Consider the following 15,421-nt stretch of genomic DNA (forward strand, 5'->3'; position numbering starts at 1 on the left):
AGGATTTTATGTTACTCAGACAATATTTGCAGTTTGCTCATCCCTCGCTATGCTTTGCACAGTGTAGACTCAACAAATACATGTTGTACAAATAAAGTTAAAAAATATTTGTATATTTGTTAAAAATCTTGTTTAAATTTTAAAGAGAACCATTTCAACATACTAATACTGGAGTTACTATCATTTACTGAAATATAGTAAATTTGTACTTCTGACTTAATCCCTGTCATTTTTCTGACTTGCCTATTTTTGTACCAAAGAACTGCCAACAACAGCTATTGATAGCTTATAAGGAGCAGATACGCTGTTCTCAGAAGATAATCAGTGCTCTTATGAAGATGTGGTTTGGTAGCTTAGCTTAATGTCAGTGACAAAACGTCATGCCCACATGTTGTATAAATGTCATTATTTTTCTCCAAGTTTTTTAAGCTTGAAACATAGGAATTATCTCTGACACCTCTTTTTTCTCTGTTCTCTTATCATATAAATATATACATAATATAGCTATATATTATATATACTGGGGGTACCAAAAAATTTATACAAGTGGACACTTTGGTCAACGTTGCTCAAGTAGTAGTTCGCCGTAATCAGAAGTGTCTGGACGCTGATGGTAACCACTTTGAGCACCTCTTGTAATTGCAGAAGTCAAAAGTGACTTGTATTCATCTTTCATTATTGATATATAATGAGTATTATGATTTTAATACAGTTTTCTTTTCTTAAAATGTTTATATATATATATATATTTGGCACCCACTGTATATATATTTTTCCTTATTCGTCTTTTATTTTGTAATTTCACAATGACCATTTTCATTCTCACTTTTCTCTCTCCAGTTTAGTCTTGTATACCCTCATCTCTTCTCTAAACCACGTAATTTACCTCTTATCAGACTCCTCTTCTCAGGGTGCCTTTCCCTCCGAACACCATTGACAGCATTGCTTTATCAGTTTCACCAAAATACCACATTCATCGTACAAGTATCCAGCTGAAAACCCGTTATTTTCTATAACAACATTGAAACTACTTACTCTGGCCTTTGAACTTCCTCACACCTGGACTTCAGTGTTTTGTGTGAAAACCATCTCCTACTGGCCCACCACGGTGACCACACAGCCCATCCGCCCTCATTTCCCAAAGTGAATGTTGCACCTAAGGCCCTCGTTAGTGCTGTTTCATCATGTGAAATCCCTCTTTCCCCCATAGTTTTATTCTGCACAGATTTTCCTCATCTTGTATGATTCAGCTTAAGTTGAAATCCTCCCAGAACCCTTCCTTGATCCCGGAGGATAATTTCCTTATAATTAGACACTATTTTCATTTAAAAATTTTAAGAGATTTGATTTGTTGCTTATACACATTTGAATGCAAAGTCTTCTTTTAATGTTAAGTATTCAGTCTGATTATCAGAGAAAAAAATTTGTCACTGCAAAGGGAATTCAGTAGGTCATGGCCTGGATTTATCTGCCCTTTTTTCCCCCTATTTCTTTCACCAATTCCTTTTTTCTCTACATATCCCTCAAATTATGAGCAGAGGAGGTATGTATTCTCCAAGTTCTGTCCTATCTTCTCTCCCTAGATTTTTTTCCTGGTGACTCTTTCTATGACAAATATCTGAGCAATGGTATTATCTCTAAAATAATCATAAGGGTATTTAAAGACGATTATTTTAACAGTAAAAAAAGTATAGTTAATATTTATTAAATATTAGTCCTGATGTGCTAACTCTTTAGAGGGCTACTTTATATCATATGCAGAACTCTAAAATGAACAGTATTATTACCCCCTGTTTTTCTGGAAAAAAAATACATATATATGAAAAAGTAGTTATTTTGCTTGTAGTTATTCCTGGAATTTATTCATTTAAAGTATTCCTGAGTGGGAGTTTAGGAATTTTGTATGCACCTGAAGAGATAAGGGTGATTAAGATGAAAAGTCAACCGAAAAGACAGATTTGGAAAAAGTGATCCAAAGGAAAAATTCTTTCTGAACGAAAGGAGATTTGAAGCTGATCTTCGAAGCATTCTTACAAATAAGGAAGGGAGAGGTGCATGGAAGGGTAAACTGGAAGAAACCCAGTGAGTTTGGAGAGGGAAGAAAGACAAGAGCCTGGAGAGGAGTGAAGGTACAAATCATGTAGGACCTCGTAGGTCTTGTTAAGGAATTTTCACTTAACCTGAAAGTGGTCAGGAGGATTATAAGTAAGGGACTGATACAAACACATGTTTGAAAGGACATATCATGGATGACCAATGGAGTAGTAGCTAAGTGTGGAGAAAAGGAAGAGAATTAGGAGCATGTGCCACAAGTTCAGATGGGTGATAGATAAAGGGGAGTCCATCGATTTCAAGGATATTGAGCGAGCGGATTGGATGGAACTATTGAACAGTGATAAGCTGGGAGGAGGAACAAAATCTTTAAGAATAACTGAATTTTAGGAAGATTCCAAAGCATGCGATGGAGGGAAGTGCTGATGGATTGGATGTGGGCTGTAAGCAGGAGGGAAGAATCAGGGATGACTACCAATGATTTCTCCAGAACAAATAGAAAAGCGGAGTTGCCCTTAACTGAGATGGAGAGACTCAGGTAAAATAAAGTTGTGAGAAGGAAATCAGGACCCAGATTTGAATTTGTTACCTTTGAGATGCCATTTCAAAGTCTTGGGACTGGAAGGCATTACCAGGAGAGTTATGCCCAAGCAGAAAATAAACGAGGACCGCCTCCCTTGTTATAGTGTGTCTTGGGTTGTGAGTCAGAATAGCAAAATAAACTGTTACAGAGCTGTCAGTAAGAGATGAGGAAATCAAGTATTAAAACCTACTGAAGACAGTATTCAGCTAAGAGAGAGTGATCAGTTTTGTTAAATGCTCCTGAGAAGTCAACCTGAGTGACGTGTGAGAATAGGCTACCAAAAATGCCTGTCTTTTCCTCTTGACTCCTCTGAAATCAGTATCAGGAAAAAAGTGAAAACATTAGGCCTGATTGGTATTCTGACACATGAATTCATTCAATAGAATCACTTCTGGGGGTATGTTGGCAAACTGCACCCATGACTTTGCACTCATTCCAAATTTGATTTTGGTTGGGTTCTATGAGAAGATACAGGGGTACATTTCCATCTCAAAAAGTAAGGCAGAGGCGGTGCTGAGCTTGAAGTACACTGAAGGCGGGACCCTATTAGGAGGGGACCTAGAGAGACAGGCGTCCCACCTGTGTAATCTTGGGGAACTACTGAGCTTAGACTCTGCTTAGCCTCTCAAACTAGTAGATCCAGAGCTTGCACTGAAAAGTTCATCAGTTGATGAAATAAACAGTTTGCTGATTTATTTCATTTACTGATTCAGCTTTTGTTTACATGGATACTCTTTAGTTTCAAAGACTGAAGAAATACCGTATTTTAATTGCTTATTTCTTCAAAAGGTCACAAGTTGTCGTAGGTATCAGACCACTGTGCTGCCAACCTCAGAAAACAAGATGCAGGATTGTGATTCTTACAGAATGGCAACTGAAATGTCACCACGACTGTTTAGAGGCTTTTAAATCCTGTCAGCTTTGAAAATTCTATGACATAACTGACAGTGATAACAGTCCATTGCATTAAAATGACTGCCTTCTGAATGATGTTTGTGGTAGTTGTTTAAAAACAATTTTATTATAAAGATCCAGCATATTTTAATACTTATGTGATTTTGTTAACTACCAGTTACGCATGCCAAATTCCTCTTTTCTGCATCAGTGGTTTTAAATTCTTCTGGCTTTCCACAAATTGTTTTAGCAGAAGAATGCATTTTAAAGTGTCCCTTTGGACTTTTTTTGTGACCCGACACTGTGCTTTATATATTTTTACATAATTTGAATGAAAAGTTTTCCATTGTGCTCCCACATTCAAATTAGATAGACTTTCCTCACTTAGAATATACAGTGTAGCAGGAGACTGTCATTATGCAAAGGGTGTAAGCATGTGTCAAACGCCCCACTGAAATTGGGTGGGCAGCACCTCAGCCCTCAGTCACAACAATTTAAAAATGACCCTTCAAATGAAAGCCACCTATCGTCACATTCTTGGTGACATAATTTTATTTCGTCATCACCAGCACCTCTAGTCTTTCTTCATTTTTGGCCTCATTAAAGGAGAATGGATTCCTGAAACATATTCCCAAGGGTAACCATGAAAGTGGAGAATGGCAAAGTTTGTAACATCTGGAAGGAATCCAACCATGCACAGGACTGCATTTTTTTGTTGTCATTGGTTTTAGAGACAGAAATAAATGACATGAGTTGGGAGGCAGCACATTAAATTGGGCAAGATAAATACTTATACAATCATAACGTATACAACAGTAAGGACTGCGAAAAATATGTGTACATAAGCAAACGATGAAAGGAAGTGGGGTTGACTGGGTTCCTTCCCCAACCCAACATGCTCATCCAACATTCATTTACATGGGCCAGGGATGTGTGGAAGTTTTAGAAACACCTGAGTGTTTTGGTTTTGAGCTGAAATGTAGCAACCATTTTTTTCACAGGGCCAAAGTGATACTGCAAATTATTCAAAGAAATACTCCTGCCACTTTTTTTCCCCCTCCACGTGCCATTTTTGAAGCAGGGCTTCAAAGTTTATGAAGTTATACCAATCAGAGAGAGTATACGAAGAGAAAGCTTTGGAAAGGAAGGTAGACTCTCGGTGACGAGATAATTTCATGCTTTTGCCTAAATAAAAATTTCATGTTTAGTATAAACATCAAGGGGCCCAGCCTGGATCATAAACATTTAAATGAGTAGTAAATCCAGCGAAAGGAATTTGAAACCCAACAGCATGGCTGTAGACCTCCCTCCCATAATCTTTGCATCTTAATGACTGCAGAGCATGCTATTTTATCTCTAAGGCTCAGTTCATTTTCCACCTGTGCAATGACGATGGTTGTCATACCTTCCTGAGACAGCGACCGAGACAATCGAATGAGATAGTCCCCGTGAAAACACTATGCAGACGTTGCTTATAGTTTCATCAGCTCCACTTTCCTGTTCCTCCTCCCTCCCTCCTCTTTCTTCCTTTTCTCTCTCTCTCTCTCTCTCTCCTCGTCACCCCGTTTAAGAGATACCTGTATTTTAGGATGAAATAAATAAGGGTGCAGAAATCATTGGGTTACGGAAGTGCTGTTACCCCCACTGCCTCTGAGATTCAAAAAGTGTCCTGAACAGACCCATTAAAATATCTTCTCCTTTATGACTATAGTTTCTTCTCTGTTTTATGAGTTAAGGAGTCCTTACATTTAATAAATACATTTAAGAATTTAATATTTTGCACAAAGATTTTTGACTGCCAGTGTTTTTGTTCCTTGATTGGTGAGAATATGAAGTTCAATTTATATAATTTTTAAACCTTAAACTGTGGTATGGTTTGGAAAACTTTATAATCCCGCAGAATGACAATCAACATAAATAATTTTCTCTTTGATCACATTTTCTTTTCAATATAAGGGAAGAATGAAATAAATATGATATATAAATTATATAAATATAATGTCATTTGAAGCATGTCAGTGTCTAAGTCGAATACAAACATAGTGTTTTAAATTTTTTGAAGATTCACATATTCTTGAAATGAAGTAATATTATTTTCTTGGAAATTTTCACATGTTATGAAATTAGTGGTCCAAATTGAAGGAATAATAAATACAAGTTTAATAATTTTTTTCTTTGCTACCCATAGGTTCTTACTGTGTGCAAAGTAGAGGCTTTTTAACAAATATTATACATTGCTTGTCTAATAATTTTCTCCTTTTCAGAAAAATCACTTAGTCAAAATACCTGACTCACACCTATTTTTTTCCCCTGCAGTATTTTCTTCTGAATCTTTCTAGATACAGTTCGTTCCATGAGTAGCTCTTTGTATCTGAAACTAACGATGCACTGACATGTTTTTATAATGTGTTTATGTATATCCATTTATCATGTCTTCAGATGTACTTAGAAGTTAGTTAATGGTTGTTTTCAGTGGATTCAGTGGCACTTAGAAGGACTAAGTGCTCCTGAAAGGAAGAAAGGGATTAAAATTTCTTAGAAGCTGTTCTGCTGAATGTAAACCCCAGATACGTGGCATCATTCACCCTTCTCATCTGTCTTTTGTGGTTGGTCCTGTTAGAGATTCATTTTCAGGTAAGAAAACTGAGGCTCAGAGAGAAAAGAAGGCTTACCACAAGATTTCAAGATTGGAATTTACGTCTAGGTAGCTCCCAACTTTAGGTTTCCTACATCACACTAACTTTCTATTAGTGTAGAAACCAGAGGGAAGACAACACTGTAAGGGAAAAGGCTAAAAGTCCAGTTCCAATTATTATCCTCTCAGAGCTGAAAGTTCAATTTTTATGTGCAGTCGTTCGCTGCTAGAACAGGAAACTGAGAACCATTGGTAATGTCAATTTATAGACAAGGATCATTTAGTAAGTTTAGTACAATCCAGTTGTAAATTGTCTAATTGCATCAATGAAAATTAAGTCATGCTAGACATTTTATAGATGAGGAAATAAAGACACGAGAAGTTGAGAAGAAAGGAAATAGGACTTAATAGACATCTGGATAACATGATCTTGTAATGGTTCTTTAGGATTTTCTCCCAAGGAAATTGGTTATATTTTGATTCTTTGTAAGAGTCAGTTATGCAGCAATAATTGAATACGGAAAATGGAGAATATCTCTATGGATCTCATTCTCCAATTAATTTTCTACTTATGAAAATCCTATTTTCATAAGGATTTATTTTTTCATAAGGAAAATCCAAATCAAATGTATCACCTTGTCTTACTAAATCTGCCGACTAGATAAATCTAGAATACTTGTCACCCTTTCTTATCTTTACTGCTGCCTATCCAACCTCATGAGCAATACCAAATCGCTTATAATTTCTGGAAAACAGTAGGGGGCTTTGTCCCTCCATGCTATCTATAGTCTCATTCTGAAATATTTTTCATTTGTTCTTTTTATAAATATTACTTATTTTTCATTAAATACCTTTTCGAGTATGAACCACTCTGCAAATTCATTCCTTAACTCTCCAGAGAGATTTAATCACTCTGTTCCACTGTGCTAATCACAAACTTTAAATGTGGTTTTATTATATGTAGCCTAGTGTATATTTGATGGCGTTTATTACAGTTCAGTCTCTCCTTTTACTCTGTGACTTCATTGTGTGGACAGCCACTCGAAAAATTGGTTTAATGAATCAACATAATAGCAATTGTATTATATTTAACTTATGACTGGTGGTCTTTAGAGAAATACCTTGAAGAGTGCAATTGGTATGTAATATACGAGGCAAATATCCTTTAATTATTTGAATTGGAAACAATAACAAATAATAGGAAGGGTAATGACCATTTTCAAATGTACATATACTTCTTTATTTTCAGTGAATTTTGTCAAAACCAATGCTAACATGTTTAGATACTCAAGGTGTCCATATAATCTATTACTTGAAAAGCAGCCATAAATTTAATGATATTTTACTTTGTCCAGATTTTCAGATGGACAAATTACAAAAAAAGCTGTAAAAGTTCATATCCTAAAATAATGTTTATTTAAATTATTACTGTAGAAATTTATTTTGTAAAGAAAGATTAAGAAAATAAAACTATTTTGTCAAAATTGATAATTTATTATGTATTATAAGTTTGAATTCAGCTGTAATTAAACGATTACATTGCTGTTTAGAAGATTTTTCATGCATAATGTTTACAAATGTTATCTTTGCGCAATCACTGTTGATTAGATGGATTCATAAAGAAGTAAAAAAAAAATCTGGCTTTGAAATCAATATCACAATAAATAAAACATCTTTGGAGTTAGTTTCAAAGCCTTTTTATAGAATGACACATTAATCAACTTGATAAATCTTATATGCTATTTTTAATTTTTTAGAATTATTTGTTGATTCTTAGATGGTGACTTGGAAATGAATGTTCATATAGTTCCATAGGAGTTAAAGTTCTTTTCTTTTTCCCCCTACAAATTCCAGGCAATGCTCAGTGGTTCATATTTCTGGAATGACATACTAGGCCAATATATGCAGCAGTAATTTATGTCCATTTAGACCTGAGCTACTGATGGGGCAAATTTATGCCCTAGATATGCTGAAAGTGTTTGTATTTCCTCCATCCTGTCCTTTGTCCCTATAAGGACACCAGCCCTTCTCATGCCAAGAATCCTAACTTTTGATTAGAAAATATAGTGACTGAGGATATCAGTACGGCACCTCTGAAGGAAAGAGGACTTGTGCTAGTAGTTTATGTTCCGTACTAGTAATTGAAAGTAACTTCCTGTTTGCTACTTCTGCACTAAAACTCTTTGCTTATATGATGTATTCATTGAATAATCAAGGTGGTTTTAAAATGTACATTTTACAGTTGAACATTAAAGCAGTACATGGACATGATCATGGTTTTGGTTCTGAAAGTTAAATGCAAATGAGATATTACACATATACAATACATTTTGGGGGCTGTTATCCCAGGTTTCTCTCTAAGGGTTTTTTTCTTCTTCTGTTTTTCTGATCTTAAATCAGTACAGGTGGGTCCTGATCCCTTGAGACAAAGCCTCACAGCTTTGGATCGTTTTCACCGTCAAAGAAATAAAGGTAAGCAAACCCTTCCTTTTGGAAAGTAAGACATTACGTGTCATAGTGCGGACCTCCGAAATATTAAAAATGAAGACTGCCTACTGTTCATTAGGAACCCCACCCCACACTATTTTTTTAAAAAATTAAAAATTCATTCAAGTATTCTGTTCCATATTGAGTTCCATGGCTTATAAAAGGAAAAACAGAAGTGAACTTGAAATCCAAGAGCACAAGAACCTCTACTGAAGTTTACGAACATTTTCTATTTGAATACATAGCAACAATTTGATTTCTTGTTAGGTGGGTTTAGCGTCTTTTTACAGGGGGCAGATTGGCTAGCAGATGAATATTCGTTATCCTGGAATATTTTACTCACCTCTTTAGGGGCATCAGCTTCAATGAATTCAGAATAAATCTTCTTGGCCTTGGAAACAATTTTTTCTGCACTTTCTGTTTTCTTGAAGTCTTCACAGGCCAGCCAGAACTCAACATTTTCTTCACTATACTCTGATTTTAGAAATGTTCGAAAGGCATCTAGACCAGCTATAAAATATATAAGAGAAAATTTTACGTCACCTAGCTCAGTAATATGATCTAAGTAAGTACATTGTATGGTGTGAGCATTTCCTCAGCAGTAGCAAATATTTATTGTCCCTCTAAATATAACACTTATGCATTTTAGTTGTTAACTTTAGAAACTTTGTTTGGATCAGTAATCATAAACCTCACGTAGCTTATCTATATTTCTATAATTAACTTCATTAACCAAGAAAACCTGTACTTTATCTTTCTAGATCTGCAAAGTCTAGGAGTTACGTTTAGGGGAAAGTCTTAATGGCATTTACTTTGTACAAAAACTGATGGACTTTGCTTTTTAGACCTAACACACAAAGTTAATGATGTTACTAATGTAGGGTAAAAATGTCCTTGTTGCCATGAGTTGGTGAGAAAACACAATTTGATGGGAAGGAGTTAGATTGTGTTTGCTTGAGCTTAAAACAGTTGAGGAAGGGCTCAACTGTTGGGTAAATATCTTGGCCAACTCTAAGCAAAGAAAGTAACTGGCAAAGCATTCGGTGTGAACGCTTCTTCTCTTTTTGTGGTGATGGTCAACTTTAGTTCACTAAGGCAAATGTCCCCCACCTTTTGCCCTCGTGGAAGCTGCTCTAGGTTAGCTTGTGTACAGTGTTTTCTTCCTGCTTTTAGTATCCCCCTGAGCGTGCATTTCTCCAGAAACTTCAGACCAGGAACTGCAAATGGGCTCATTACTTCTAGGCTCATTGATATTTCCTTGCCTAGTATGAGTGTATGCATTTCTGTTAGACTTAATAGCAACAGGCAATGCTTGTTGTAGTCTGAGATTCCCATCGGTCCCACTTCTCCCCATTATCTTACTTTCAGTCAAATTTATACATTTACGGTTCCTTTCTCTCCTACATGTTTGAATTGGTGATGACCTGTTTAAGAGCCTTCTTTTCTCTACTTTCCTCATTAAAATGTGCCTTGAAATACTGATCTTTGGTATATCTAGAGCTCGTTTGAGAAGGGAATATTTGCTAAATCTTTGAGGGCAGAGCATGTTAAGAGTATGCCCCTAGGTAGATCAGTTAGAAAGATCATGGTTCGATTCCCATGGTTGGCTGAACTCAGCCAGTTCTGTCAGTTCATGGCATTGTTCCCGTTGACCCCCCCCCCCCTTGTCAACAGCAATGTATCTGTTCATAAGTGAGACCCTGTGGCTCTCTGAGGATGAAAACACATCAGCTCTGTGCCTCTCAGAGGGCCCTCCCTTCTAGAATGTGGGTGGTTTTCTCCTCCACTTGCCAGGATGGCCCCCTTGTATGTGCTCAAAGCAGCTCTTCCCTGACTCCAGGCATGGAGCATAGATCCTTCACATTTCAAAGGCGGGAGATGTAAGTTTATGAAGAACTAAGGGAAAGAAAAACTGACTAGAGGAAAAAAATGCGAGAGAAACATTGACGGAAAAGGGCTTAAGTCAGGTGTTTGTCGGTTTGGGCAGGTAGGCAGTACAGAGAAATTAGTAAGAGAAACTAGACAAGGGCCACGGAAGAAGATCAAAGCGCTAAAAATACTGCATTAAAATAGATTTAACAATGTTTTTTACATTTTTTTTGAAAAAGAATGGAAATAACAAATCATGGCAAAATGTTATTGGGTACCAATTAAAATTCTCAGTAGAAATATTGGAGACTATGGATGTCGTTAATATGTGAGCACTATAAAATTCAATTAACTGCTTGCTTCTGGAATTTACAAATACATCCATGAAGTTTCTGTGACACAAATTTAGGTTGTAAAAGTCTTGTTAGTAACGATTAAATTCTTCTATGAGTTTAGCCCAAACAATGATGAATTTGAGAGTTCTAAACAGGATGTATGATAAAATATATTTTATATAGAAGATAAAACAATACTTTAATAATACTGAAAGAATATTATGGATTCATTAAAGCATATGAAACTTACTCCCACGAGGATTATCTAAATACATCTTAGAGAGATGGGAAGAGAGATGAAGAAACAATTACTGTTCTCTCCCACCTGCAATTTCAGTGACTTACCTGAACTACCAGTTAATGTAGAACACAGTGGAACAGAGGAAACAACTAACACTGGAGCTAGTTATCTCTGTCTTGGACACACTATTTCCGGAGCTACTATTTTATACATTCAATTTGAATGTTTGAAAGATGTCAAGAGACTTTGGAATAATATGCTACCTACAATTAAAATCCTTTTATCCGAGATCCCTCTTTGTGGGATGAAATGGCTGTTGGGTAGATCACGCATGGGCTGACAAAAGAAGGAGTCAGCAGTAGTGGGTGAAATCTGTTCTAATGCCTGTGCCCAGTACACGCAAGGCATATCCTCAAGTCAACAAAACAATTAGATACTGTGGTGAGTCCCTGAATTGTCAAGAGTATTGCAAAGCATAGACGCTCTTTCTCTGGTGTTATAAAATGCAAGAACTAAGCCGCTGTGCAGATGAATGTACAGCTTTCCCACACTCCGTGGGCATGAAATAGAAACCCCAGGCTTCATCTCCATCTGTGGGGCGGTCATGTAGACGTGCTCCACTCTGGAGCCAGTGAATAAGGAAGAGATACTGTCCTTAGCTAACCTGACCTGTTCCACTGCTTCTGTATTTAAGGAAAACAAAAATGCTATTTAAACTTTACAAAATGCAATTCCATATCCTGATGTCTTTCATGCCTCTCCTTGGTTGAATTCTAGGAATAATGTGAATTATTTGACCCTATGCTTTAGGATTTACTTATTTAAGAATCATAAAATCAGAGTGTAATTTCATCTAGTTCAAGCTAACGTTATATATGAATGAACAGCTATGGAGAATATAATCAGCTTCATGTTTTTAACTTTTCTAATATTCTGATATATAATTTATGGATGTAAAATGGAAATACTACTGTATTAGTACAAACATATGACATTTAAAATTTGTTCTATGTGTATCTCCCGAGTGTCATGTTTCCCATATGAGATAGAGCTGCAGCAAAACAGGATTATTTCTCATAAGAACCGAAGTTCTAGATACCTTTGTAAATGACTATTTTGTATTGAACTCTGGTACCTTTTATGTATAATTGGCCAAAATTACCTTATTGAGCCATCATATCAGATGTAAATATGTATTAACATATGTACATATTAATATAGGCACATACATATAAATATAGTTTTCCATTTACTAAACATGAGAATGGTTCAGTTAAAATAAATACTTAAAACTTTTTATTTTAGCCTACAGGACATGAAAGGGCAGTGATTCATTTAACTTTTTAACTTTTCAAGTTTGTATGTTTCTTTCAACTTGTGACAAAGATAGTTATTATACACATCAAATGATAGTGTGTCTAAGGAAATGATAAATTTCCGATTTGCTATTTGGAATTTTCCTTCTATTTTAATATTTGCTGTTTCTATAATCTTGTTTTATTTTAGACTCAACCTAATTCCATTTAGACTTTGGGCTGGTATAAATTTGAACGATGGTGGAGAAACTTCTACTTCAAAAATTGATCTAAGTCATACTATATACTGTGTCTCTAACTTGCAGGAGTTAACAATTTACTGTTAAGTATTGGATTTTTAAACCTATTCTTACTTGGTTCTTACCTTGGTTGGTTAAAAGTGTGTCCATATTTTCAGACCACGCCAATGCATCTGTCGTTGATGACCTGTGGAAACAACATCTACCCTTGACGATAGCATTGTGATCTTTTTCTTTTATACCCTATAGTAATATTTGAGTTACATGTATTTGTTGAATTGCTTCATTTAAATGAGCTTTGCACCATTAATCAAACTGCAGAAGATCCATAAGTATTACATATTGTTTTTCCCACAGTGGACAGCCATGCAACACCAAATTTAAATGTAATTTGACATCAGTAAATTATTAATCCAGCTGACAGTGTTAATAATATTTGAAAATTCTTGAATTCTGATAAAGGCATGAAAGAGAGAGAGATGGCTCATGGTTCCATGGAGCGTAGTGAATGTCTTCTCAACTATGATTATATTAGTTAATTCATGTTGCCTTACTAGTCTATTCCAGAAAAGTTGTCATGATAACAGTAGTGAGGAATGAACTATTTGCCAAGTTTTCACAATATATGAAATTATTCATTTCATAATTATATATGTCAAAAAAGTTTTTAAAAAGTTTTTGTTAAGGATTTCTAACATGTAATAATCTTGAAAATGTTAGCGTATTGTGAGAAATCTTTATCCCACTCTGAGACAGTTTTTTTTTTTTTTTTTTTCTCCTTAGACTGGTATGCTTCTAGTTCTGGGCTGATTTATTTAAATCTAGAAATCTGTCAGGATAGAGCAATATCTTTTCCAAAGCAGTTAAAAAATTTATAGACATAAGCCATCTGAAGGAAATATTCTTTGGGGGGATATGATGTACAAATAATAAATCAGATTTAAAATATAAACTTTTGAGATACAAATATATCATGCATTATTCCTCTTAATAAACAAAGATTATGATGAAATAAGCCGCATCCATAGAAAGTATCTGCTGCTCAGGGGGAAAAGAAAATCAACAAAAACAAAAAACCTTGGATTATGTAGTCATGATATGCAAATGACTTCATTATGCAAAAGAATGGTCTTATTGAAAGTTTCCTTTAAAATGATTGATAATAAAATAGTCTCATATCTAGTCATTCCAACAAAATCTTACATTTGCCTATCAAGGTGACTAATCATAAATGTGTTAGTGTGAAGCATCTCAAAGCTTGTATGGTCTACTACTTCTTGTAATTTGTTTTTTATTGTTTGTGTTAATGTTAATTGTGCTCCCTTCTCCTGTGGCTGTTTCAGTTGTATTTAGTGTCTGTCCTCATAGAGGATGCGTAGAAGGGGCTGTGTGACAGGCATTTATGTTGCTATCTTCCATTCATTACATTTCCCGTCTCAAAGTTTCTTCCCCGATGGTGGACTGATTTTCCTTTCTCCCTTGATTGACTAAATCTTTGGGACACAAGATTTCCCCTGACGCCATTTGAAACTGTAGTTTTATATATTCAAATGGGTATTTTAAACTAATTGAGTTGTTCTATGTTCATCATTCATTAATGGAGAATGGGACCCAAGTTTAGATTTAATTTTATATCGAAGGGGTTTTGTGCACTGTAAAACCTGTTACTCTTAATAAGCTTATGGTATAAATCCTATGACTTGTAGAAATTCTATAGATAGTATTAAAATGATCACATAGTCACTTATAAAGCATCTGTAGAAAAATGTCGTATTTGTAGATTAAATTTGATGGTTAGAAGGGCATTTGAGTTAAAAGCTACTGTGGAATGTATGGTCATGAATCGGGTAGAGAGATGTTTTCAGCCCAAGCCTGGCCACACCGTACACCAATTCTGAGGAACAACCTTCAAGGAAAAACCCTGAGAAAAGAATCTGGGCATCGTTCAACCATGAACATATATTCAGCGTTTGGTATGTAAATTCTCTCATGACAGGAATAAATGTTATTTTCCAGCTCCAAGACCAGTGTGTCTGGTCCAAGAAATATTTGTAGAACATATAACCAAATAATGAATGAATGACCGATCCCCCAATAGTGGCTGGTATTAAAGCCTTCACTGAAAGTAATGCAGTGGCTTTCAAGATGTTGGTAGATGACAGTGATAAGGCTACTGCAAGGTGTTAGCTGACTTGTATTAGCTTCAAAGCATGTTCTCTGTGAGGAAAGAGGAGAAATTATGTGAAAGCATCCCCAAGGAGTGACAGACCACAGACCTCCCTGTCAGCTCTGAGATGCGTGAAATTGGAAACAATGGACAACCTCCATTGTGGAAGGTATCGAGGCAGGTCCTATCCTTTTGGGAGAGCCAGGCTCTGCTTAAGCCAGAAGCAAAATTAGTATTCAGTGAAGAGCTTATTGGGAGTAAAGGAGTCTTTTTGGAATGGAAGTGTTCAAGTAAATGGTAGCTATTCTTACGTAGTATGTTCGCCAATGTAGGAAAACAAACAAGCAAACCAAAAAAAAAAAAAAAAAACCAGAAAGAAGCAACATCTGGGAGATGATGTAAAACCAAGGACAAAAGAAAAATTCTAATGTTTTGAATTGGAAGACACACTAACATTTCCCAGATGGTCTATACATGTAGAACATTATCGGTAATGGAATTAGAGATACTGGGGTATTCTAGTATTATTTAAGGTCTCCGTAATGCTGACATTATTATAAAGGAAAAAGTTGCCCTTCAACTCTGAAGTGATAACCCTGCTGA

At 35.6% G+C, this 15,421-nt stretch overlaps 1 protein-coding gene across 1 annotated transcript in view; it reads right to left on the minus strand.

Moving 5' to 3' along the window:
• The window catches only part of RGS21 (regulator of G protein signaling 21), a gene marked incomplete at both ends in the record, with an annotated part of 44,530 nt that overhangs the window by 2,774 nt on the left and 26,335 nt on the right, over positions 1 to 15,421 (minus strand). The window contains 2 exons of the mRNA XM_081039179.1: positions 8,995 to 9,161; positions 12,777 to 12,894. Coding sequence (XP_080895305.1) covers positions 8,995 to 9,161; positions 12,777 to 12,894 — 285 coding nt within the window. The remainder of the gene's footprint in view (positions 1 to 8,994; positions 9,162 to 12,776; positions 12,895 to 15,421) is intronic.

This window comes from Rhinolophus hipposideros (genome assembly GCF_964194185.1).
Source record: "Rhinolophus hipposideros genome assembly, chromosome: 26".
In the NCBI taxonomy this organism is placed as follows: domain Eukaryota; kingdom Metazoa; phylum Chordata; class Mammalia; order Chiroptera; family Rhinolophidae; genus Rhinolophus; species Rhinolophus hipposideros.